Source organism: Cynara cardunculus, assembly GCF_001531365.2.
Source record: "Cynara cardunculus var. scolymus isolate 2C chromosome LG 2, CcrdV1, whole genome shotgun sequence".
Lineage (NCBI taxonomy): Eukaryota > Viridiplantae > Streptophyta > Magnoliopsida > Asterales > Asteraceae > Cynara > Cynara cardunculus.
The window spans coordinates 67,881,128-67,908,338 of NC_037529.1; the positions used below are offsets into that span (position 1 = coordinate 67,881,128).

Sequence of the window (27,211 nt, forward strand, 5' to 3'; positions counted from 1 at the left end):
TTATAATTGAAAGAGTAAATTATAAATTCCGTCTTTAAAATGATAACACGTTTTGTTTCATTTGTTCATGAAACTTTAAAGTCGTTATAATCATTACAGTGTTCAAGTTTTATTATTTTGAGTAATTTTGACATCAAAAACTTGTAATATACAACAAAGTTAGAATGATTTTAAACAGTTCTCGAAAAAATGAATGGTTCTTATAACAGCTTTCAAAAATTAGATGGTTTTAATAATTGATTTAAAAGATCAGTTATTAAACTATAAATACAGCTGAGGTATCTTACCTCTTACTAAAATTTGACCTCACCAATTCACCTGTGACCTAACGGAATAGAATTACGAGGGCTTAAAAATAGTTAGAGGCATGTTCTTAGGGGGGAGGGGTTGGGTTTGCTTATAAAAACAACTTATTGACTTATTCGGGTGTGATACCTGTAATAAGTATTTTTGAGTGTTTGGATAAACAACTTATACCGGTGCCAAACCGGTAATAAGAAGTTTTTGAAGAAGTTAAACTCTTCTAAAGTATAATAAGTTGATAAGTGCTTTTGTAGAAAAACAAAAGTTGTTTCAAATAAGCAATCCCAAATACCCCCTTAATCTCATAAAAATCATCGTCAGTCACTAACAAACGAACTCATTAAAACTTTACTTAAAATCAATATGTATTCAACAATCATGTTCATTCATATGATTACTACTATGACTTTGGAATGGTACATGACATGTTGACCAAATTTATGGTGAATTTGAACCTTTCAAACCTACAAACAAAGTCGTCCATTGGCAAATCATTCAGAGATGGCCCCCACACGTTGCGGTAGGCGGTGTCGTTTATGCAACGGGAGAAACATTTCGAGCACAAGCACGAGTTGAAGCCTTTAGAAGCCACAAAATTTTCAGCTCTTTTACATGGGTGTCTTAAATTTTTAATTATCTTTTGTTTTATCACGTCACGATCTCATACTGGACCTACACCTACATATAGGTCGTTTAATGTCATGGTACGACATATGCAATTTATAATAATGGAAGAACACTTCAATTATAGTGTTCATTCATACATATGCAATTTATGACGGTGGAAGAACACTTAAATTGTATTGTTCATTCAGACATTGAGAATTTAGTTTTAGTAAATGGATACCGTTCAAAAAAAATATTATTTGATATATATTACTTCAATGTATCGTCTATTATTACTTATAAGAATATATTAAAAATACATATACGTGTAACTAGTTTTCTCTAAGTCGTATATTATAGCAAATCAAAGATATTACTAACAAATTATATACTCTTAACTACGGATAATATATATATATATATAAGTTATTATGCAATCATTTACATTTGTACAACAAATACAGTTCAATCTCAACCGTCCATTTAATTTGATGAATATGTGATATTGTGATTTCATAAAAGTTTTCATTGTTTTTTAATATAAAGTGTTGATCATAATTAATGAACCCTAGTTATCTATCATAAATATTCAAATTATAATAAATGAACTCTCATCATTTTCATAAATATATTAATTGATTGAATTGCATTGGTTATACAAAGTGGTTTGATTTTACAAACTCAATCATTAGAATAAATCAATCTCAACCATCCAATTTGTCTAATGAATATATGATTTAATGAATATTTTGATTGTTTCATAATATTAAACGTTAATCATAATAAATGAATTCTGATAATCTTTCACAAATATCTAAATCCTTATAAATAAATTTTAAGTTTCTATAAATATCTTAATTAATTGGTTTAAATTGTTTTTATTAATGGTTGAGTTTATACAGATAGATAGATAGTACATATATATATATATAGAGGTTGGTTATTATACAACTCTTTACATTTGTACAACCAATACAACTCAATCTCAACCGTCCATTTAAGTTGATGAATATGTAATTTCATAGAAGTTTTGATTGTTTCTTAATATAAAGTATTGATCATAATTAATGAACCATATCATYTTCCATAAATATTCAAATCATAATAAATAAACTCTCATCATTTCTATAAATATCTCAATTAATTGGGTTGTATTGGTTGTATAAATGGACATGGTTGCATTTGAAATATACCCTATATATATATATATATATATATATATATATGGTTGGGTTCACGTGAGACTAAATTGTTTTTCGTGAGACCCGTAAGATCAATTTATATTCATTGATCAATTTTATAAGCTAATGATCTAATGGTCTAAAGTTTCACATTGACAATTTTGTAATTATTGAGAAGTCGCATGGCCATTTCGTGAATATTAATATTCAGATTATAAATCTAATCTAATGGTTAAAAATTGGTCTTACGGGTCTCACGAAAAACCTTTGGTCTCACATGATCCCAAATAACTCTCTATATAAGACAATGGTGAATAAATATTTTAGATTACAAAAAGTAAAAATATTAAAAGCATTTATTACATATATATATATATATATATATATATATATATATATATATATATATTTGTAGTTTTAGCCACTTGCCAAAATTATCCCACAAATTCTCTTGGCCTACTTCTTGTTGTCATTGAATTTCAATACCCTCCCACTAGGGCAACAATAATTATAAATTTGTATTTTTTTTAGTTTGAGTCGTTTACCAAATGCTTACTCGGGAAGATCTCGACAGATTTTTTTGATTTTGAGCGATTAATTTAAGTTTCAAAAATGGATTGATTTCTTAGAAGTGGAGCTTGTTGTAGTCGGTCTTAACGGGAGAACCTTTATGCTTACCCGCTGAACAATTGCACAAATAAAAATCAATGAACATTCTAAAACCGATTAAATAGATTATTTTTAACTCATAAAACTAGTTAATATGGTAAAATTATGAGAAAAATCTAAAACCCCCTTTTTTAATTGCTCTTGATTTATTTATATAAAATCCAAAATTTTATTTGTTCAAAAAATATGGGACTTAATCATACAAAATATAAAAGTTCGTTGAAATTTTTCATACTTCCCTATGAGGCCATGATTTACCATGTAGTTCAGTTGACAAAAAGGTGGAAAACTTTACCCAAATACAAAACATGTCATGGGTTTAATCTCAGCCCCCCTTGGATGATTGCTTCAATCGCTGAGTGAGTCAAGAAAATGTCCCTCACATTAGTGTCCTTGGATATGGGTTTCGTATAGGACCATTTGGGTTGCAGATAATCAACTTTTTTTTGCCCAAATTTGTTTATGTAAGAATGCAAAGTATAAGACAAAATCGGAAAGCAAACCGCGTAAGCAGGTTGAGTTTTTTTCTTCCCAAACCACAAACCAAACCGTAGATACCTCAAAGAGCAAATGTGATGTGCGGATGGTCGCTAGCGTGGTTTGAAAAAGAATACAAATTGAATACTATAAGTGAAAGTTGTAAACTGCATGTTTTTATATGGTATAGATGGGTTGTGTAGTTTATAGGGGTATGATAAGCACCCGTAAGTTGACAATTATTTAATAAAAGAATAAATTGGTGTTTGCTTAGAGGCATTAGGCAGTAATCAATGAGAATGAAAATAAAAGAAACTATTTGATTTTATACAACATAATGGACTCATTATGCTAGAAGCCCAAGTTTTGATTCTAGGTTAAACTAGGGGGAATGAAAATGAAAATGAAACTTCAAAAGAATTTATAATAAGTTTAAAAGAATATGGGTACTTAAATGTTTAAAACTTTACATCTTAGGTACCAAAATGGAAGTTTTGAAAGTACGTTACCCAAAATAGGAATCAAGTTAAAGTACGTTACTTTTTCATGCAATTTGCCCTTTTAGTAATTCTTCAAATTTGGAGAATTTTACACACTCTCTTCTACTTTTTCTCCATTGTGAATAGGGCAAATTGCATAAAAAAAATAATGTACTTTAACTTGATTCCTATTCTGGGTGACATATTTTTTCATACAGTTTGCCCTTTTGAATATAAGGTTTTAGAGAACATAATGAAGCAAAAAACATCCCCAAAATCTCCAAAACCTTCATTTTGAAGAATCTGTTAGAGATGTAATAATAACCGATAAGTCGAACCTATGAACTAATTGTTGTACTTTTATGTTACCAATTCCGAAATGTTGAAAAAATCAATTTACATTTTTTCCCTTTTTATTTACAGTGACATCTAACACATTTTATCTAAATAGTCCATGGGTCCATGAAATCTCAAGTAATTATCCGTAAAAAATCCACTTAAACACGTTGATTGATTTCATAAACACGTGAACCGATCAAGGTGTATGATTGATTTCATAAACACGTTGAACATAATAACTGTGAAACTACTTGAAATCAAAATCAAATATATGTAGTTGATTTTCTAGATAACATCACCGAATTCAAGTCAACCATTCCACATTTTCCACGTATAACAAAATATCAAATTTATGACAGTTACGTTAAAATGTAATAATTTAGAGTGCTTACCGAACGTAACCACTTATACAATAAAATATAGCGCTCGTTGAAATTGAATTAAGGAGAATAAATTTTAAGAAGATTCCTTTTCTTTATTTGGATATATTTTAAGTACTTCATAAATAATTAAGCATTAAAAAAAATTTAAATAGTATATTTTTAAGGGTATTTTTGTACATTCATTCACCACATTAAGCGTTGAAAATGGGTTGTTGGGGATAATATGATGTAATATTCAAATACATGAGGCTTATGTTATGTGGTCCACAAAGAAATTCTCATTATTCTTTTAGAAAAATCTTTTTTTTTATAAAATAACAAAATTGCCATATTTGAAAAAAAAGTGATTAAAATGATTGACGTTCTTAACTACCTTTTTTTAAGAAAATAGAGCTATTAATGTTTGGCAATTGCTGAATGATTTGGTGTAGAATGATTAAGTGACCAGAATGATTAAGAGGCTCTCATGATATAATACAAAATGAAATATAATTGTTTGGTAATTGTGTACAATGAAATTAGGGCTCTTAATGGTTAAGGGAGATCCAAGATACAAAATTATTCAAAGGATTTTAGAACCATTAAGAGACTGACTTTTTTTATGCCAAACAATTTTCACCTCTTAACGATTCATATGTTGCCTCTTAATGAAACTATTAAGAGATAAACAAACAACCCCTAATTTGTCATTTTTATAACTTAATTCATATTTCAATTAGAGTTTATATAAATATTTTAACATTTACATAAAGGCTAATTTAAAGAAAGGGGGGGGGGGGGATAAATTTGTATAAAGATTTTTTTTAATTTGAAAATCAAGTTTATTAAAATAAAATACCAATTATTTCTGTGAGATTTTTGAATCCAATATTTATGGGATTTCAGTTCCATACCTTTTTTACACCAAACATGAGATTGAAATGAAATTAAATTCCATCAAACCCACAAACCAATTACGACATTGGTTAATTGATGTAAGCATTGGCAATATGACTTTTCGATCAATTGATAACTAATACTGAAATCAATTAACATGTCCATCGTAGCTATGTACTGATAATGAATTGTCAGCTATAACTACGATCTACAAGTAAATATCGACACTGGTGAAAATGTTATCCAATATAAAACAAAACAAAACAATTTTATATAAGAAAAATTACATTGTAAACATATTACAGTGAGAAATAAACCAAATGACCTTTGGTCTAATAGTATGTGAGTCTTTGGCCTCCTAACATGTCAAAGAGTTTCAAACCTCACCAAATGTGAATAAAGTATGTGAGTTTATTTGTTCTAATTTGTTGTCTATAAATATTATATACTTTAAAAGAAAACATAGTGGTACATGCAAAGATGGACCCAGGTGGTGTACATGGTGGTAAAGGCCATTGCTTCGTTCTTCCGACGTAACATAAAAATGTAACATATTTTAATTTGATTCTTATTTTGAATAACGTACTTTTAGAACTTTCAGAACTTTCATTTTGGTACCTAAATAACCGGTTGAAGACTAATTTTAAATTTAAAAAAGACTAATTTTAAATTTTAAAAAATTTATGTCACTAACCACGTTAACAAATGATATTGAGTTGGATACCACATCAACATGATAATCGGTTAATGTTTCAACTGATTATTAAATGTTTAAAATTTTTGCATCTTAGATAACAAAATAAAAGGTATAAAAATATGCTATACAAAATAAAAATCAAGTTAAATTACGTTTTTTATTTATTTATGTAATTTGTCGATTAATTTTAATTTTAAATGTATAAAATCTATTTATATGAAGTTGAATCTACTTTTTTTGAGGTGGAAGAGCGATATGTGAGAACGAAAGAGTCTTCTTCGACCAAAAGTCAAAGGACGCATCGCCGTTCCAAATTCTTCATTATTGACCTTTCTCCACTCGCTGCACACGCCTCTAATTGCTTCATTACATGACAATGGCGACTCCTGTTGATCAATTCATTCCTTCATCCTCAGCCATCTTAGCTAGATCCTTTCTTCTTTGATTTCATATCATCTTCCCCTATTTGTACCTACCCTTGTACGGATGAACCAGATGTTTTGATTCATTTACACGCCTCTTATCTTGGGATTTTCTACAGAAATTCCGGTTTTAGACTGTATGAACTTCCTCGGAAATCGATATCTTTGACCTTTTTAGTGTTCGTTTTCATCCAGGTTCCGGTATTGATATTGGTTTCTTTAGGTACGTATGGGTTTTTTTTTGTTTTGAAAATTATGTTGTAGATATAGTATCAAATTATTTGAGTTTGTATTTGGATAAGGTTATTGTAATTTAATGGATTTTTTTTACTGATTCAACATGAATTTTAGTTAGGCTTGAGGAAATTTTAGAAGGAAAACAGAGAATTACTACCAAGGGTGTTTATTTTTATAGAAAAAGTATGCTTTCAGATTGCATACTTATTAATTAGTACTTTCACTCATTATTTGTTGCCATTCTGGTTGAGGTGCTAATGCAATGATTATTACTTTGCTCATGTAACTGTAAGAGATTAAATTGGTCCTGTTTATGTTGTTGATTTTGAATTTTTGTTGCATTATGTTGTAGAATGATAATTTCTGTTATATATAGAGAGAGATACAAACTATGGAAAGGTATAAACCATAAAAACCAATCAATTAATATATTTATGGAAATGATCAAGATTCATTTATTATGATTTGAATATTTATGGAAGATGATTTGAGTTCTTTAATTATGATCAACGCTTTCGATATATTCATGAAGCCAAATATTCTAGTTGTGATTGGTTTGTATGGATTGTAACCTTCCAGTGGTTTGCATTTGATTTGTTTTCTGTGTGTGTGTATATATACATTTACAGGTTATATGTATTTTTGCTTTCCTCTTCAATGACACATGACATCCTTTTGCACTTACCGAATCATTTTGGTATGGCATTCACAGGCATTTGACATAATCATCCCTGTTAAAATAGAGAATTCCTTGCCATGACTAAGTTTAGTTGTTGTTTTGGGAAGGTAGCTTCCTCAACGGTGGATGATCATAGAGGTAACGGAATTTATATGTAATTCATGTTTCAAGTAGTGTTTCTTCAACTCTTTTTCCACTTACATGATAATAATAGTTTGTGTGATGCTAACAATTTTCTTGGAAACTTTCAGCAAACAATCGGGGGAACCACCTTGATGTTAGTAGAGGTAAGTTAGACCACCTGCTAAGATCATTTAGGTAGCATTCGGTACACATACATGATTGGACTAGACAGGACAACTGAACAGGACCGGATAGGACATAATTGGTGTTGGAGGCAATGGGCGGTGGTGACCCTTAAAACAAATTAGATAGTAAGGTTATATCAAACGAGGGTAGATTAGTAATTTATTAGTTTTTGTCCCATTTTTGGCCCGAATAGGTAGCATGTCCTTGTCCCATGTCATCACAAACATGGAACAATGAGTTTTTGTTTTGTCTCATGTCACCACGAACGTGGAACATTGAGTTTTGTTTTGTCCTGCCTTGTCCGGTCCCATGTACCAAACGCAATGCTCAAAGTTTTTCGTATTTACTCAATGCTTTCTTATTATGAAACATAACTGCTCTAAAAGGGTTAGTGGCTTTCATTGAAAGTTTAGGTGCATGCATGGGAAAATATGAACATCTTAAAAGACATAAATGGTTTGTCTACGGTAGAATTAAATTTGTAACCATATGAAATAGGCTAATAGTCTTCTAATGTGCTTATATTAAAAGCCTATAATTCATGAGTGTCCAATAACCTTTGTCTTTTAGCTTTGATATATAACAAGTATTTGGGGTTATCGGACCATCACCATGAAGACTTTCTCCACAAAGAACTTTTATCCATAGAAAGACTTATGAGTGAGATAATTATACATCTATTATGCTTTTTAAGTTTTAGTTTAAAGTTTCTCAATGTCAGATTAAAATGCACAAAGAAGTCACATGCATCGAGGTAGATTTCGTGGTTTCTAAATGTTGGTGTGTCTTTACTCTCTGGCTAAAGCATCTTATTAGATTACGTTTTGGATGCAGAACTTTTGGATGTTGAGAATATGAGATTTTATACATACAGAGATTTGCGACTTGCAACCGAAGATTTCAAACCTGAAAATAAGATTGGGGAGGGGGGTTTTGGTTCCGTGTTCAAGGTAATTACAAATATTTCAAATCAACCCTCTTCATATTTAGATAAACACTACTTTCTGATCTCTTAAAGAATCTTTAGGGTATGCTAAAAGATGGCACAGTAATTGCTGTAAAGGTTCTTGGTGCTGAGTCTAGGCAGGGATTGCGAGAGTTCATGACTGAGATAACTGTTATTTCAGACATACAACATGAAAACCTGGTCAAGTTGCATGGTTGTTGCGTGGAAGGAGATCATAGAATCTTGGTCTATGGCTATCTTAAAAATGGTAGTGTAGATCAAACTTTACTTGGTAATTGAAACACTGTTCTTCATCTGTAATGCGGTTTGTTCTTTTGGTGTTCTCTTGAAGAATTTTGGTCTGTCATGCGTAGGGAGTGGTCAGTGTAGCATTAAATTTACATGGGAAGTTCGAAGGAAGATCTGCATCGGTGTCGCCAAGGGGCTTGCTTATCTTCATGAGGAAGTGCAACCTCATATTATTCATAGGGACATCAAGGCAAGCAATATCTTGCTTGATGAAGATTTTACCCCAAAGATTTCAGATTTTGGTCTAGCAAAGCTTTTCCCCTCTCATCTGACTCATGTTAGCACGCGCATTGCAGGAACTCAGTAAGCTCAACACCTCTCACTCTATATTCGTAAGAAACTGCCATATGATTGATGACACCCCTCATCAGAATAAGGTGGCGTGCTCAGCTTTTACAGGCATTAAATACCGGAGGGAAGTTTTGTTCGGAACCCAAAATTGATTTGTAACCTTGGAACAGCCCACAGTGTGCCACATGTCCCTCTTCAGGATGAATATTCATCATATTCATGATAATATGGATGTGTTTATCATCATAAATCACAAATTAATGATGAATATGGACGTGTTATTCATCATGAATCACACAATCGTGATGAATATGGACGTGCTATTCATCATGAATCACACATTCATTATGAATATGCTACAACATTCAAGATGAATACATATTCCTGATGAATATGCCACGTGTCGTACTATAGGGGGTCCCCGGTTTCTAAAGGAACCTGCCCCTAAACACCTAGTGCAGATATTTGATTTTTTTTGTGCAACATTTTACTGTTCAAGTGTGGTTGCCATTTTACTATTTCAATTATACCCCAAAATAAATGTCCACAACAGAAAGGGACACCATTATTTTTGAAGTGGACACTTACTTTGGAACAAACTAAAATAGAAATATGGACACTTATTTTGGGACGGAGGTGAAGTGTGTATAACCTCATTTAACAAGTTCCCCTTGACTCATGTTCCTTATCGTAGTACTAATATTTTGGTATTGGTTCATTGCAGAGGCTATTTGGCTCCTGAGTATGCGATACGAGGCCAGTTGACGAGGAAAGCAGACATCTACAGCTTTGGTGTTCTGCTTTTGGAAATTGTTACTGGTAGACCCAACCAAAACAAGCGTTTACCTATTGAAGAACAATATCTTCTTGAAAGGGTATGCAATTCTTCATTCAGTTCCTATTACAACATGAAAATTCGTTGCTTTAACGTGTAAATTCTTCATTCAATTCCCATTATGCACATTTTTATGTACTCCCTCTGTCCCAAAATAAGGGTTCACGCTTCTATTTGTAGTTTGTCCCAAAATAAGTGTCCACTTTCAAAAGTAAGTGCCTACTTTCCAATTAAGGATGAAGAAATTCATTACTCCCTCTATTATTATGAGTAAATTTTCATGCAGTTAATTAAAAAGTGAAATAATTACACATTCTAAAACTATATGCCTTTTTCATTGTGGATTATAGTTTTGGACAGAGGGAGTAACTTGCACTATCCAAGAGAATGACTCCCTGAATAGGTTGGTTATGCGAGTACTCATTTCTATTACCATGCAGTTGTTGCATATGTTGCGTTCATTATTCGGAGTTTCACAAGTTATAAGTTGATCTCACGGCCACAACTACCCCTAAACCCTAAACAATATTCTTAAATGCATGACCATATTCGTCAACTATGTATCCACCTTGTTGTAAAACGGAAAGGAGATAATGTAACTTAATCCAAATTAGAGAGTTTAACCATAGTCAAACAAGGGATAAGTTAGTGATCCCAATGAATCTCTAGCTTGAACACTCAAGGGTGTTCTTAGTGTACAAGACAAATTCCAAAACATGCAAATACGATGATTCACCTACTAAATATGCATCCAACACAAAGTAAAGAGATAGAGTTAGAAGAAAACACCGATATCTACGTGGAAACCCAAATCAAGAGCACGGGTGGAGGAGATCACCGAGAGAAATTCACCAGTGAAAGATGACGATTAAGATGCTCTTGAAGGAGTAGAATCACAACTATGGTGAGTGTGTTTATTTGGAAATAGAAAAGATAAAGTGGGAGATATCTAAACATGTTCATCAGCTGAGAATGTATCCTATGAGCTTCATCTATTTTGAGAAAGCACTCAAAAAGGGATAAATATCGAGTGTAAGCTTGAAGAAGCTAAAATGGTGAAAGTTGTAGTTGGCAAAGACGAGTCTTCCAAGCAAAGATAATCATATTTTCGTGGCCCAAGAAGTTTGATCGCAAAAGGGACACAATCCCTTATATAGGGAAAAGAAAATCTGCTGAAAAGTTGTGAACAGTGATCACGACCACGCCCCCAAAAGCTTGCTGTCTCCAAAAAGCATGTTTTATGCGGCCGTGATCCGTGAGGGTATAAGCTGTGCGCCCAAATTTACTATCCAAAAAACCATAGGATATTGAGGCACCATTTAACATACCTTATCAGGAATCTAGTCATAGAGCGGTAATCAGGAAAAAATGACTAAAGCCCTCAATTTTTTTGATCATTTGATCATATGATTCTGGAGGTGATTCAACAAGCCGTACCTAGGGCTTTGTAATGTGAGATTTAACCTTTACTCAGTTATAACGTTTTAGCCGTAATATAATGATTTAGGCTTTTACTCTTTTACCCGATTTGGTAATTACCCATTATGCTTCCGAAGAATGAGAGAAAAATGATTCTATTAAAGTGATATTCGTACGTTACTGTCATTTTAAAACATTTTTGTTGCTTTAATTTGTAAGACTTTTACTATAATATATGATACGAATTTGTATTGTTTCTTTTATTGATTACTATAGTCTTGATACATGTGTAACACAACCTCCAAAAAGATTGGAACGCCCACACTTTCTATGGCTTAACATTTCCTCTTTTCAGGTATGGGAACAATACAGGGAAGGAGAGCTAGAAAGAATGGTGGATACTTCAATGGGAAAGGATGTCGATATGGATGAAGCTTGCTTGTACTTAAAGATCGGTCTTCTTTGCACTCAAAGTCGTCCCAAAAACCGACCATCCATGTCTGATGCCTTGAGGATGTTAAAAGACGAAATGAGTATTAACGAAAAAGATTTATCCGATCCAGGCTTACTATCCGAGCTCAAGAATTTCAAAACCGCAAAAAATAACACATCAGGTACATCATCTAGTGGCTCAGGAAAGCCCGAGGATTCCACGACGTATGGAAACACGTCGTCATCGCATGCCACCATGACCTTCACGTCAATCACTGATAGATGATCTCGAGGCGCCCCCGTTCTTACTCCCGTTTATGATCATAATCATTTTTAAAGAAATTGAGAAAAACGCTCGCTATTCAGGATGTACAAATGGGCGGTTAACTTGAGAATTCTTGGTGATCGATGCCCAAAATGGTCGAGTATTGTAGATGTGTCAATTTTTTTGTAGACATGTAGTAAGTGCAAGAGTCATTATGGGACGGATTGGTTCCCGTAAGTTCTATTTCTTTTTTGGGTTTCGAGTTTAAAATGTTTAGATGGTGTTGAAGAGAAAACTGTAGGATTTGTCTGAATGCTGGTGGATATAATCGAACATGTGTTGTAGAGTCATCGAGCAATCGATGTTTATATCGCAGAAGTCGAACAAAGGCTTTTTGCAAGACGCAAAAAAAGCAGAACAAATAGCAAAGAACATAACACATAAAAAGACCCCCGATTCAACATAACCAGAAATGGTAGACACGAAAAATCGAAAAGTCGAATGCGATTCAAATCCAAAGAGGAATAAAAATTCCCTTTGTGGCCATGGAGGTTCAAATGCGGTGACTCCGGGCTATCTGCAAAGCAGGTGGTCGTCCTGAGATTAGTCAGCTCCCATAGTGGGTTGAATATCCAGGTTAATAAAAAAAATTAGACAAATAAATTACTGTTGTAAAAATTATAGTAAACTCTAATTTTGATCCTTGAGGTTTAATAAAATCTTTAAAAATGGAACTTAAACTTTGATAAGTCTAGAAATCGTCCTTATGGGTTTTATTTTGCTTTGACAAGGACGATTTCTAGATTTTTAAAGATTTCATAAAATCTTAGGGACCAAAATTAGAACATGCTCTTAAAATTATAAACAGAATATATACAAAATGTTCAGGGACTATTTATGTAAATTTGTTGAAGATATTTGTACCGACTCACTCAAAGGGCAATTTCGTCATTGTCCTCATCGTCTAGAAAAAGAGCCTTCTAAACCCTCATCGATAACTAGGGTTTTAAACGCCCAAAAACCAGACAATCGACATCCCTAAAAATGGCGACTCGCCTTCTCCTTCGCACTCTTCTCTCCTCCGCCAATCAAACCCTAATCCCACGCTTCTCCACTAATTCTTCTTATCTTCTACGCCTCCGCCCTATCGTCTCCATCGCTGCCGCCAATCTCCGTCAGTCCTCCCTTGCGCCGACCAATGTTCGTGCTTTCTCTACTCGTCAGACCACATCTTCTCTGAATGATTCCAACCCTAATTGGACTAATCGTCCCCCAAAGGAGACGATTCTTCTTGATGGTTGCGATTTTGAGCACTGGCTTGTCGTGGTGGAGAAACCCGAAGGCGAGCCTACGAGAGATGAGATAATTGATTCGTATATCAACACCCTAGCTCAGGTTGTGGGCAGGTGAGAATCATTTCATGTTTTATTGTGAAAATTGAAAATTTATCGTCCGTCTGATACAGGTTAACCGTGTTTGTTTCGTGGAAATTTCAAACCATTTTATTGCTGAAATTAGTTATTCGTTTAGTTTTAACGCTTGATTATACAAATTGTTTGATGGTATTCATATCGCTAAAAAGCTTGATTGTATGCATCGCTAGGATAATGATACACATGTTATGACAAGAAAGGGTCAAGGAGGTATTTTGGATAGTGCATAAGTTATAAAAGATCGGGTCTTGGATGTCTTTGTATTGATTTGTGCGTGTTATTCTTACAAAAAACTGGTTGGAGTTATGCTGGAATTAAGTTTGCTGTTTATTTTTTAGCTATGATGAAGCAAGGATGAAAATCTACTCAGTTTCAACAAGATGCTATTATGCTTTTGGAGCCTTGGTGTCTGAAGAACTCTCTTACAAGATCAAAGGTAATTGGATCTCTCAGTTCTTCAATTTTACCCTTTGTAGATTGTTTACTGACGAATAAATTTTGTACTTTTTGCTATTTTTATCAGAGTTACCCGGAGTTCGTTGGGTGCTACCTGATTCTTACCTGGATGTTAAGAACAAGGATTACGGAGGTATCACATTCTATTGATTGTTTAGTAGTTATCTGCGGGTTTGCTGTTATAATCTTGAAACTTGTTTCTTTTTTTTCATTCCTGTGTATATGTGGTCTGTAGTCTGGTGATTACGAAAATTATTTTATTGATGAGACCTTACAAGATGAAGATGAAACTGATGAAAAGCATGTTTTTTGGGTCTTTTTAATTAGGGACTATACTGATTATAGTTGGTATAGTTTCTGGTGTTATGAATTATGATTTCTTGACGAAGAGTAGTATGACTATCAGATAAATGCTCACAATGTTTGCGTTTGCATCAGGGGAACCATTTATCGATGGTAAAGCTGTTCCATATGATCCAAAGTACCATGAGGAGTGGATCAGAAACAATGCTCGGGCCAATGAGAGGAACAGGAGGAATGACAGGCCTCGCAACTTTGACAGATCAAGAAATTTTGAAAGGAGGAGAGAGAACATGCAAAACAACCGTGGACCTCCCAACATGGGCGGAGGACCTCCCAACATGGGCGGAGGACCACCCAACATGGGCGGAGGACCTCCCAACATGGGAGGTGCACCGCCACCAAACATGGGAGGAGGACCACCGACCATGGGAGGTGCACCACCACCGAACATGGGAGGAGGTCCACCCGCAAACATGGGAGGTGCACCACCACCAAACATGGGAGGAAGACAACAAGGTGGTGGCATGGGAGGGCCACCCAATTTTCATGGAGGTCAATCCAATAACTGGCAGGGTCCACCTCCATCGTACAGTGGAGGCCCACCGCCTCCCATGCCTCCAAATAACATGGGAGGAATGAGGCCTCAAAACATGGGTGGAGGGATGCCTAATAACGCTCCCAACTACCAGCAGCAGCAGCCGCAGTATGGACCAAACAATGGAGGAATGCCATACCAATCTGGACCAGGGCCAAACGGTTATGCTCCCAATGTAGGCGGTGGAAACCCTTATCAGAACCAGGACGTACCTGGAAGAGACATTCCGGCTGCCTCAAACTACGAATAAAGAGTATATCATGGATCTCAACGGCCAATTCTTTCCAGTTATGGAGATTGGTCAGTTCTCCTTAAGCTGTTAAGATGGTCCTCCAATGGTACTTTTGCTTCTTCTACAGATTTTGTACCGTGTGCAAAAACTGTGAACGATGTTTGCAGAATCACACTTCTCTGAAGATCTGGCATCGGAAATATTGTATAGCTTAGTCATACCATTATGATCCATTGGTGTTGCATTTGGTTGTGAACTTGTTGCTTTCAGTCTTGGCTGTGCATGTGGATTCTAATATGCTGTTGCAGATTTTAGCTTACTGTGATCTGTGGTATATGGCTATGGTACGAACCGGCGGACATGCTTCTATTCACCTAGTGTCACGTGAACATAAGATGGTGCTATAATATGTTTCTCATGGTCTTTTGTCTATGATTTGGTTGGATTTGGAATCATTGATATTTCCGCCTGTCTATTTTTGTCAAAAGTGAACAATAGTAGACTTGGAACCATCGGATGCTGGTTGAACGTATATACAGCAAATAGAATAAATAGACTCATACACCCTCTTCATTTTTTGTGAGGTTTGAACTCCTGACCTTCTAGGTGCTCAAAGACTCACATACTGCCAGGTCAAACAGATCTGAGATCCGTGTTAATAGTATAATTGATCTAACAAACTGGTTTAAAAGTAGTTCCAATCATAATAGATTAGGTATTTATATGGACTTCAATACTGTGATTCATCAATGATACTGTGACTTCCATATATTGGCACATTGGGAAGAATTTTGAAGGCTAATTTCTGGTTCTTTTCGCAACTTCCAGATATTTACTAAGGGGCCGTTTACCTAAACACTTACCCGGTAAGCACTTAACGGTAAATTTCAAGTCTATCTTTTACTTATCGGGTAAGATTTTAGTCTACCAAAACGACGTCGAATGTAACGATTACCCGGTAAGCTCTAAATGTGGTAAGAGTTGTCTTCATCGCTTACCGGGTAAGACTTTCGGTTCGTGCATTCGCTCTTACCAGGTAAGATTCTTAGTCTTTGGCATATTCATCCGATAAGGGAATGTGACTTGATAAACGCTTACCCGAGTAAGCATTTGGTAAACGGTCCCTAACTAGCCAAACTAGCACCGTAGTTTAGGGATCTCTTTCTTTAGTTGCATAGTGCTTTGGGGTCGAAGGGCGTGACTTGCACTGGAATTGATTCAAGTTCGCATTTGCTTCAATGATTATTTGGATTGTTATGACCGAATACGTAAGACACAATCACTTGAGATTGAGTTTTACTACGTTGATGACGATAAGGCGACATTGAGGGAAACCAATATATTGGGTTTTCACCAATGACAACAGTGATTTAGAACATCTCTAACAGATTTTACAAAATGAAGAAAAATGAGACTGGAGATTCTAGCCTATTTTTCTTCTCTAACAGATTTTCCAGAACTTTCTAAAAGAGAAACTTAAAAATCTCGAAATTTGGATAATTCTCTAAATATGGTTACTGGAAAATTGTTTTTTTCCCTCCATTGTATTATCATCTTATATAATATTTATTTGAAGTTTTATTGGATATTGAATGTATTGAATATTTTAATAATCTAATTAATGTTGTAATATTTAAAATAGAAAAGCTGTTAGAGTTGAATATAAATTCTATTTGTAAATTTTGGTTTTCAACTCTCTATTTTGAAGATTTTTTTAGAAAATCTATTGAAGATGCTCTTAGATATGCTATTTACTATATATTAAAATCTCATCTCCAATATAATCCACCAAAAAAGGGATTTTTTTTAACAAAACCACTTTTATATACATATAAGATCAGATTCAGAGAAAAACCTTAAAAAATGAAAAAACTAAGGAAGATTCTAATAACCATCCATCTATACCGTATCAAATGTGCATACAAGTAATTTGTCTGATATGCCAAGAAACATCTTCAATTACTTGTATGAACAAATAAGGCTTCCAAAAATACAAGTATTATATAATTAAGTTGTCATTTATCAAATTCTTATCGGGTAAGTAGGCGCTTAGGTAATAAGAGTCACCACTTTCAATCACGATAAGCTTCTTGACAATTGAATTAAAGAATACGCTCGTTCCATCTATGAAAAAAACACTCCAACCACCCAATTTATACAGATAGATTAATCCACACAAACCAATTTATCCATACAGGACTTAATGTTAAACCAAACAAACAACCCCTAACAAAATAAATGTTTGACCTGTTAACATTTATTAAACAACCCCTAAATTTTAAGTCCAACTTAAGACATTAACAAGCCAAATCTGTCACCTTTAACGACAATAAGCGAACAATTTTATGTCGCATATATCAAGTCATCCAATTTACACCCATTAATGTCCCAAATACTCCCATCACCTTTACCCCTCATTCAACCACAAATTGCAACAGGTCATTGCAGTTGAACCTCCATGGCTAGAAGAGCTTTTACAAAGTTTGGATTCAAACCAGAGAAGACAAAACCACAACCCAAGTAAGATTGTTTAGACTGCAAATTACTTTGGTTCTACAACTAAGACCGTTTTGGTTACACAAAACCGAACATAACAAAAACTTGTTATCACACGTTCAGAGCGACATTACATTGGGATAGGACAAAACAGATGAAACCAAAACATTATAAAAGAGGAGATAGCAAAATACTAAACTACTCATGTCAAATTAAAACACTAAAACCTTGCACAAGTCTTTCATCTGCCTACCTCACCCTTGCCTGTCTCGTCCAAACCCCAACATACCCCTACTGAATCAGTGTTAAATAATGCAACTTTTTGATGTTTGCCTCCTACCATTTTCACTTCCCTTCATTCAATGGCAAAAGGAGGTTTCAAAGGCTAAATAGACAACTTTGACAACCAATAAACATTACATACACTTTTAAGGAACAAAGGTACAACTAACCAACACAAAAATGAAGCAACTTATATACGGCTGCACGCTACCTACAGTTTTCATTCGATATTTTATGAACCGATACAAAAAATGCAACCACCCCATCATGAAGAATATGGCATTTTGTGGTTCCAAAGTCTAAGCCACCTCAAAACAATCCGACTGCATTCTGTTGTTTGGCCCTTACCACAGGTTTTGAGAAACCTAAAATTTGTAGCCAATTTTTACATTTTGCTACACAACCACGGCCACGGCCACGGCCACAACCACAACCAATCTTTTTATATCATACACCCTACTTTCTAATAAAAAGCCACCATCTTTAATTACAAATCAACATCAAACACCTTTCAGAGGTAGCAGTAGCATTACCAGCTCATCATGTGGTTGGGTCGGCCATTGCAGAAACATTCTTCGTTAGGAGACTGTCAGTTGATGAAAATCTGCAACAAACTGCAAAACAGAAGACTGAAATTTATCAACACATCCAGACAAGAAAACAGAAGAGATTGTCCATTTCCAAGTGAATAAAGAAGGAATGAGAACCTGGAAATCAACTATTTCATGAACAATTCATGATGAATAGTCCTGAAACATATTCATGAATATGATGCCCTTCATTGTTCATGAATATCTATCACGATATTCATTATGAATAATTCATGAATCCGAGGTTCTCAAAAATATTTACGGTTCTTATTTGAACCCGTCCCTAATGACTAAAACTTGAACATATATTCCCAGAATAACATATGAAAACCAAAAGCTAAGAAAACTTAAAACGTTGGCAACCAACAACCGAATGCAACTTTCTGCAAGCTAAAGAATAAGCATGTCACGAGAAAAAGACCCTACAAAGTTATCTCTTTCTCCATTCTAATTTCCATTTGCATTGTCTTCCTTATAAAGCTAACAGCATAGCCTACAAAGTGGTTTTCTTGGTACCTTCAAGTACTTAACCAAGCTCAAAAAGATAGTTGTCACCTTACTGATTATTATGGAAAAAGGCACCATATTCTTGACATGGTTTTCTTAATTTAAACATCTAAGAAACGTTAAGGCCTAAAACGTAGATCACATCCCACCATATTTTCCAATTCTTGATTTGCAGTCTTGATTATTAAGCATTCAATATTCTAACACCGCCTTGTAACTAGCCACATTAGCATTGGGAATTTAGCACTAATGCAGTTATCAGGTAGGTCATGAAAGAATGTAAATGACTATGCAAGTATGGTAGACTAGTAACGTTAAAAGAGATTTAGCATTCATTTCAAGAGATCACTATCAAGGGACAATGATACTGAATTAACGACTACCAGCATAAATAGTAACCTAATACAAATATAAAAATAAACAGAGTTGTTAATTGACATAACAAATTGAGCGTGTTCTTAATCTATATGTATATATTGGGAAGGTTTTTGATTGGAGGTTTTCCATAGATGGAAGGAGCATGTTTTTTTATCGGAGGGGCAGGTTTGGAAAAAACTTGGCTTTCTGCATAAAGCTCCCCATAGAAGCTTGCTGAATAAACCACTTTCTATGTCATAAAGCCACCCACCACCAAACAGTCATGTATAGTTGACTGAATAAGTTGTGAGTCTCATTAAGCTCATTAAGCTGTGCTAACAAACAGGCCCTACACAAGCTTCAACAGTGATCTACAGCTTTTCAACAATTGACATCCAATAATATTGGATCATGATCGGATTTTACTTCTGAATATGCCAAATTGTTGCTCATTTGCTTATAAATAAATAAAGTTCAAAGTTGTGCATCTATCACCGGTCTCTTAGTGCATTAAACCTTCTGTTTTTATTCCTCTTCTGGATACGAATTAACTTTCTGTCACCATTGTTCACCAACTTGATAGATTCGTATTTTCTAGAAAAGGGTCACCGTTAAATTCGATATCGCTAGTGAATTAAGACTTCCGCTTCTGTTCCTATACTTCTATTCTTACTCTGTTACCCAATTATCTAGACACGATACTGCACTGATATACAAATTGCATGGTCAGATCCATTGTGGTGTATTTGCAGACGGAATACCCAGCAGCAGTGATCTAATTTGGCAAATTTTTAGAGCATACCTCTTCAAACACTAGAAAGCCGATTCATCTTCATAACACAAGATCAAATTACCTATTTGGTGGGTAGACTTAACAAGCACGGTCTTTGCTACAGCCTTCACAAGCATTGGTGGCTCCTTTTTTAAGTCGGGATGAGTTTTTTTCTATATAAGCAAGTTAAAATTACCTAGTTCATTAGATACTCGATTAATATAAGTTATTTCCCATATGAGCAAGTTAAAATTACCTATTTTATTGAATACTGGAAACGGACAATAAGCTATTAATTCTCTAAACACACGCTTATCTTGTGCTACTGATATGATCATATAATTTCATAACATCTACAGATGTATTCAACTACATAAGCAGTTTGGTTTCATACCCCGGATCGAATATATGCAGAGAGTTGGGTTCCAGTGAGAAAGAAAGTTATGGTGAGAAGGGTAAGAAGAGAATACTAATGAGATACACTAGATCAATTCCCTTCTGAAGCGCAATTCATGGATTGTTTTGGGATTAAAGTGATCAAGGGTCCAAATCCTTTCTTATACTTCTCACCTTAACTCCTATTCTCACACGATCCTTCGTCTGTCTATATATATATATATATATATATATATATATATATATATAGCCAACTACATGCAGCATGCACTTGTACTCATACTTGCACTGATAATTACCATAAATTAGAGGAAGACTTCTCTCAACAAGTTCGTGTCATCAATGCTTAGCTCCGATGGTATGAGCCTATACCTCAGCTTGCTAAAAAGCTTCCTTAAAGACCCCGGCTTTAATGCTGTCGAGGTTTTCAGGTCATGGCCTTATTGTTCACTTTCTACTGAACTCGATTATTTCTAAATAATGCAAATTTGTCAAATGCATTAAGATAATATTCTCTTTTTACAAAGTTCAAAGCTATGATTATGTCTTCTAAACAATGACCCTGAACTCTCATTCATTTTATGAGCTTAGCTCCCGGAAGGTACATTAAATCGTGCATTTTCAATTTCACTTTTGCGTGTTTTATATCATCTTCTGTTGTTATAATAAACATGATGACAGTTTTTAGACTAAAACAACAAAGAGCAAAGAACTAAAAGCGTCAAGCGTTGCCCATGGCCATCATCAAATACAGGGGCGCACCCAGCATCCAAATTTTGCTTTTTGAGCTCTTCGGAAACCTTTTGACACTTGGTTTGAACGTTCCATTTATGTGGATGTACCATTTAGGAAGATATTTACTACATTTCATTGCATTCTAAGAAATATCATGACAACACTCGCTCACATTAATGCATAGACCGATTCACTCCTTGCATTTTGGCAGTTGCAAGTTACTCCTAATGTATCTAGACACAAGAAAGAAGAGACAAAAACATCTTCCATCATCAACCCTCACGTTTCACCACGCGTCACCATGAAGTCCGACTTCTAGAATGAAGAATCAAACACCAAGATGACAAGCTAACTTGGTCATTTCCAAGGGGCTGAAGTTTGTCTAGCAAGATTGCTTTTGCTTACTATAATCAATCTTGTATTGCATCTTGTTCTTGATAAAATATCTAACATCCCAAATCAATTACTTTCTCTGGAATTATGATTTTTATAGGATAGCTAGTACTTGTTATGGTGGAAAATCTTGCCCGATGGCATAATGCCGCCGACCTCACCACGAGATGACGACAGCAGCTTCCATAACGACGCGTGCAGTCAGTTGGGAACAGTGAGTCCAGCCAGAGGAGGGTTGAAAGAGTCAAAAGGGGAATCGGTCAGGACTCCAGGTGTTCCCCAATCTCGAGATCACAACTAACTTATCCCGAGATTCCAGGATGTAGCTACCAATAGAAAGAAGCGGCGACCGAACTATAAAAACGAGGATAACCTGCGAAAAATCCATCAGACGACAGATTCTAGCCTTCATCACTTTATCTTTAAGATTCGACCATAATTTACTGCTGTCATTTTACTATGCACCGCAATGACGTCAAGTTTGATTCTTGAGTAGTGGACCGTTGACTTGACATCACCTGCGACTTCTACCCTCCTTTGGGGTTTTCCATGTCAAAATTTGTTGTGTGCTTTGTTATTTACTATTTTTCCTAATTGTGACAAATTTTATCAACATAACTGTCTAATCATTCGAATCCAAACCGAAGATCGTCACAAGACAAAATTTCGGCCAAAACACTTCTCGCCCTTCTCTTTATGTTAACAAACATGTTCAAATAGGAGGCATCTTATTTGTTACACTCTTGTTCTCATCTTACCCTCCTATCAAGTGACACTTCTTTGTTTTCTTTACTTTAAATTCAAGTATCTTTAACTTCATCAACCCATCAAAAAAAGGATTTCTGACTCAAAAACAATTTATCTGAAGTAACAAATCTTGCTGACCGACGCTTCCTCCCATCCTAGTAAGCATTAACAATGAGCTCTCACCTCACATTGTAGGTCCAACTTAAGAAACAGAGCACAAACATGTTTAGACTCCCTTGTATAAAATATATAATGATAGTAGCAAAGACAGAGAAATGTAAAACTACGAAGGATTTTTTACCACTTCAACATAAATCGATAACATCAAGTACCAACATACATCATTCCCTTCCATCTATACACAGGGTATGAAGTTGAAAAATACATAATTCCATCAACATGATTTTATCAATTGCCCAGAAGTGAGAATGTCTAGTGACATATGGCTAAAACACTAAATACTACATTCGAAGATCCAAAAAGCATTAGAAGAAAGCACATAAGCTAATCTGTAACCAGTTCCATTCAAGTACAAGTCCACAAAAGTAGAAGCCTTCAACTAGAAAGGCCAACAAATACCATTTATATCCTATATGAGGAACTAGCCAAGTTCCAACTTACCGGTCTCCGAACACAAGATGCAATAAGGAGTAGACAGTCTCAATAACCATGAGCAATCAATAAACATGAGCAATGAACAAAAAGTTATCTTTCGACTCCTAAGTACAACCGATAAGATGGTTCAACCATCCAGATATGTGTCGAATCGTCGATTTTGGAACACTGTTTGAAATAACAATTTTCTAATTACAACAAAAGGAGCTATTAAGAACCTAAGTCATCATGTATGAAACAGTGGAAGTAAAAACTAGCATATAACACAAAAGAATGGGAAATGTACAAGATTCATTAGCTAATACGTGATGGCTACCTTAATCTATGCCATTCAACTTCTAGGTGAATGACCTGCATCCGATCCATCTTCAGAGGAACTATCACTATCTGAATCTGCATGGACCATCAAAAGGATTAGAACATTGAAAATGTTGACTCAGCAGAATTAACATCCACATAAATTAAACCACTACCAACACTAATGCAAGTAGCAAGTTCATTATGACTTAACAATCATCCATTAAATGGACAAAAAGAACCAATATTAGTTACCGCTTGAAGAGGACCCAGAGTCACTGCTAGAACTGCTTGAACTACTAGACCTACTGGCATTATCTCCTCTCCTCTCTCCCTGGTCGGGAGGAGTACTGGCAAGAGTCTTCTCATCTGCTTAAACAGAAGAACCATTTATACACTGTTAGCAATTGGTGATCAACCTTTGAAGACAAACATTTGAACTACAGAAACAGCAATTAATCATGATTCTTAGATAATCTTACTTGCTTTATTTTCTTTTGGGGCCTGCTGAATGGATGTTGCCAAGTTCTGCATTAACAATATCATATGGTCAAATCATGCATTTTAACATTGAACTTCTGTGTATGATGAGAGAAAAAGAATTATATATCCGTACTTCTAACACGGCTTGATTAGCATTGCCAGCTCCCACCCTTGCTTGTTGAGCAAGTTCCGCTTTCCTTTTATGTTTGCTTAAACTCTTCTTGTAATTTGTGACAAACCTGTCGAGCTCCCAGAGAGTTTCTATATCAACACTATCAATATCAACTTCGATTTCATCGTCATGTTGAGAAAGTGAGGTGTTCTTCTTTTTGATGATCTGGACAATGTTGTCAAGCTTTTCAGAAGGTAGGCTTTGAAGGTTTGTGCTGAGTTTTTGCTTCTCTTCATAAGTCATATTCCTCTTATTGGGATCCTTGGCTTTAGGTTTCTTTGGCATGGGTGTCCTGCTAGGTGGGGCAAATTTAGAGGGTTTTTGCCTAGTCATGAAAGGCAAGGTCATGGACTCTGACCTATACAGTGTCCTTGGAGGGGCATGTGCAAAATGAGGAACCTTTCTTGAAGTGGGTGTTGGAGTGCTTGCATCATAAATCATTCCATATCTCCAGTCTGGATTGAATTCAGATTCAATCACGGACCACCTCTCTTCAAAAATATTTGATAGCTGCTCTGCCATAACATGTACATCTTGCCCTTTTGGATTATAAGTCATGGCATTATGAAATGTGAGTCTGACATCGTCCGCAAATTCTCTGGGGGACTTGTAGAAGTTTTGGGCAAGCCGGCTCTTAATTGTGCCCAAGTCCATTGGGTGTTTAATGATGTCATGGTAATCGTGCAATCCGAGCTGCTTTGCATTAACAGGTTCATTAAACACCCAACCATGCTTGTGCTTCATCAATCTCTGCAGCAAATTGTTGCAACTCTTGAACATTTGAGTCCTGTGCCTTTCATGACCAATACTGTAATCTGATTCCTTGCTATGCTTTCTTCCACCATTAACTTTGTGCCTCTTGTTGCTCTCAGGAGGTAATCTGTCCTTCCCAAGAAGAAAATCTGAATTCCGATAATACTGATTAGCCTTTGGTGTCCTCTTCTCTTTCTCAACAAATTCACCAACCCCATGGTTGTTATCAACAACTGATACACTTAGTGGCCTAAAAGGCCTTATATCACTATTTGCCACTGAACCAACTTCAGAATTTAGTCTCATCAAGGCTCTCCGGTCTATCACATCAGAACCCATTTCGCGATCAACTCTTACTAAAGCCCTCCTCTCCATGAAATCAGTACCCATTTCTGAATTCACTCTAAGCAGAGATCTTCTCTCCACTATATCATTACCTGAATACTGCGAATGACTGTAAGCCTCACCGTCGCCACCAACACCAACAACTGTTGAAAAGGCAGTTAGCTCAGCTTCTTTATCTTCAAGCTTTTGAGCTAAACGCCGGACTCGATCAAGTTCAGCTCTTAGCTTCTCTCTAAGCTCAATGATCTCATTTTTAGACCTCGCAGCTTTTACATTAATCTTGACCCGACCATCCACCAGAATAGCAACCGGTTTGATTACCCCGTTTCTGGTGGGCTCATTCGGGGAAACAGCAAGCACTTCAAGCTGCCGATTTTGGATGGAATGATCATCTGATACCTCAAGTACCGGCGATAAATTCTGTTGCTTTTCCGAATTTGCGTCCTCAGTAGCTAGGGTTTGCTCGTTATTTGTGGTGGCGGGTGGAGAAGCTGGGTCAGCGGTGGCGGTTCTGGTAGTAGGCAGAGAAGTGGTGGTGACGGTGGTGGTTGGGGAAGAAACGGTGACGGGGGCGGCGGCGGCGGTGGTGTTCTTGTTGGCCTTTTTAAACCTTCTTGTGTAGACTTTATTACCCTCTCCCCACTTACTCTTCCCTTTGCTTATCTTGTCCGCATCTAATATCCCTGAAGCCATACATATACGAACACCCCCGCTATAACAGAAATCACAAACTCAAATCCTTCTCAGAGAAAAAAAATCCGATTTCCCCAAATAGAAAGGAAGAAATCGAATTTGTTCAACAAAGTTAGGTTTTCAAACGACGCACAAACAAACAATATCACGATAAATCAAACATGGAATTTGAAACCCTGAAATTCAAGCCCTAGAATTTCAAGAAATCGAACCTAACATCAGATCTGGGGCTAAAAGCCTTCAAATCCGAGGAAAACAGAGATCAAAATCCGTACGGAATTAGGGTTTTCAGCGGGTATGATGATCTACCTAATCTGGAACGAAAGAGGGAAAAGAAAACCAAAATCAAAATTAAAAATTAATAAAATTAAAATAGAAAATTAAAAAAAAAAATTATATATATATGAAAAAAAATATAAATTTAGGTTTCGAGTTCTTGGGGAACCTAAAATTCAAACAACGATTCAGAAGGGAGCAATCGATCCGAACTCTGCTCGCTCTTCTTGCTGATGAATTTGGAACAACACGCGCTTGGGTTTGCGTCTGACCAAAGCCGCTCCACTGTCTTTTATACAACAACGTGAGCGCCTTGCTTATTGCGGTTTTTATGTTTTTCTAGACGCGCCTTTCGATGGAATTTGGGGGTTTTCTGCCACGTACCCCCACTCCAGACATAAGTTATACAATAACTTCCATAAATGGTCCTTCAACTATTGTCTTTTTACATTTCATTCATTACTAAATAATTTACATACAAAATCATCCCATGCCTTTTCATAATAACATTTTACATGTGCACAATGTTCTAAAAACACGTTATGACACCCGTCATGGCGTGTTATGGCATCGATGAATGATCTTGCCGCTACGTTAACCCCCTTGGCATGAATATAATGCGTTATAACTCGTCATGGCACATTATGACGTGAAAAGTGATATGACGTTATAATGCGTATGTTAGAAATTTGTAATTTTTAAAAACTTGAAATAGATGTCAGATACTTGATCAACAAAATGAGGAAAAAAAACTCTTAAATTACTTCTCAGCATACCAAAAATATTGTTCAGTTACTTTCATTTGTTGCTCTTTGATGTCATTACTTTGATTTTGTTGTTTGGTTACCAAATATGGATTGTAAGCAGTGACTTACTTTGTATCTTTGATATCATTTTTGTAAACTTTATATATTTGATATCAAATCATTAATTCATGGTTCTTTTTTTGTTTGTCGTTTTATATGAATTTAAATTGTTAATAACTTAATCATTATTGTTCAAAACACTGATATAAAAACACACACACACACACACACATATATACATATTTACCGCCTTAAGTCATGCTTGGAAAATGTTATTGTCTCGTCGTAACTCGTAAATCTTGAGACTTGACCTCCCTGCCACG

At 35.3% G+C, this 27,211-nt stretch overlaps 3 protein-coding genes across 10 annotated transcripts; 2 read left to right on the forward strand and 1 right to left on the reverse strand.

Moving 5' to 3' along the window:
• The first annotated feature begins 6,252 nt into the window (after nt 1-6,252).
• Nucleotides 6,253-12,526, forward strand: LOC112507273 (cold-responsive protein kinase 1-like). 2 transcript variants are annotated; one of them, XM_025111788.1, is made up of 8 exons: nt 6,253-6,655; nt 7,382-7,486; nt 7,600-7,635; nt 8,492-8,607; nt 8,685-8,895; nt 8,978-9,215; nt 9,928-10,078; nt 11,813-12,526. In XM_025111788.1, the coding sequence occupies exons 2-8, from the start codon at nt 7,426-7,428 to the stop codon at nt 12,173-12,175; spliced, it is 1,176 nt and encodes a 391-aa protein (XP_024967556.1). In that variant the 5' UTR covers nt 6,253-6,655; nt 7,382-7,425; the 3' UTR covers nt 12,176-12,526. The 2 variants fall into 2 exon arrangements, with proteins under 2 accessions (XP_024967556.1, XP_024967557.1); XM_025111789.1 differs by having other exon boundaries at nt 8,685-8,871.
• A 621-nt stretch (nt 12,527-13,147) lies between these two features.
• Nucleotides 13,148-15,544, forward strand: LOC112507946 (multiple organellar RNA editing factor 8, chloroplastic/mitochondrial-like). The gene is made up of 4 exons (XM_025112703.1): nt 13,148-13,560; nt 13,926-14,023; nt 14,111-14,176; nt 14,482-15,544. Exons 1-4 carry the CDS (start codon nt 13,199-13,201, stop codon nt 15,189-15,191), a joined length of 1,236 nt encoding a protein of 411 aa, XP_024968471.1. The 5' UTR covers nt 13,148-13,198; the 3' UTR covers nt 15,192-15,544.
• Nucleotides 15,545-18,120: 2,576 nt separating this feature from the next.
• Nucleotides 18,121-26,336, reverse strand: LOC112506484 (transcription factor GTE4-like). Of its 7 annotated transcripts, none has more exons than XM_025110568.1 (6): nt 26,252-26,336; nt 23,977-26,120; nt 23,843-23,888; nt 23,616-23,732; nt 23,380-23,456; nt 18,121-18,565 (listed from the first exon to the last, which is right to left on the reverse strand). In XM_025110568.1, exons 2-5 carry the CDS (start codon nt 25,804-25,806, stop codon nt 23,395-23,397), a joined length of 2,055 nt encoding a protein of 684 aa, XP_024966336.1. In that variant the 5' UTR covers nt 25,807-26,120; nt 26,252-26,336; the 3' UTR covers nt 18,121-18,565; nt 23,380-23,394. The 7 variants fall into 7 exon arrangements, with proteins under 7 accessions (XP_024966336.1, XP_024966342.1, XP_024966341.1 ...); XM_025110574.1 differs by lacking the exon at nt 26,252-26,336 and having other exon boundaries at nt 23,977-25,796; nt 26,019-26,216; XM_025110573.1 differs by lacking the exon at nt 26,252-26,336 and having other exon boundaries at nt 23,616-23,729; nt 23,977-26,216.
• Between the last annotated feature and the right edge of the window lie 875 nt (nt 26,337-27,211).

Excerpts from the sequence above, each read along its gene's own strand:
- LOC112507273 (XM_025111788.1), top strand. The coding sequence starts at position 7,426 with ATGACTAAGTTTAGTTGTTGTTTTGGGAAGGTAGCTTCCTCAACGGTG. Across the intron at positions 7,487-7,599 it reads AACGGTGGATGATCATAGAG|CAAACAATCGGGGGAACCAC; the intron begins GTAACGGAATTT and ends GGAAACTTTCAG. Across the intron at positions 8,608-8,684 it reads GTTTTGGTTCCGTGTTCAAG|GGTATGCTAAAAGATGGCAC; the intron begins GTAATTACAAAT and ends AAGAATCTTTAG.
- LOC112507946 (XM_025112703.1), top strand. The coding sequence starts at position 13,199 with ATGGCGACTCGCCTTCTCCTTCGCACTCTTCTCTCCTCCGCCAATCAA. Across the intron at positions 14,024-14,110 it reads ACTCTCTTACAAGATCAAAG|AGTTACCCGGAGTTCGTTGG; the intron begins GTAATTGGATCT and ends TATTTTTATCAG. Across the intron at positions 14,177-14,481 it reads TAAGAACAAGGATTACGGAG|GGGAACCATTTATCGATGGT; the intron begins GTATCACATTCT and ends CGTTTGCATCAG.
- LOC112506484 (XM_025110568.1), bottom strand. The coding sequence starts at position 25,806 with ATGGCTTCAGGGATATTAGATGCGGACAAGATAAGCAAAGGGAAGAGT. Across the intron at positions 23,733-23,842 it reads CCCAAAAGAAAATAAAGCAA|CAGATGAGAAGACTCTTGCC; the intron begins GTAAGATTATCT and ends CTTCTGTTTAAG. Across the intron at positions 23,457-23,615 it reads CTCTGGGTCCTCTTCAAGCG|ATTCAGATAGTGATAGTTCC; the intron begins GTAACTAATATT and ends TGGTCCATGCAG.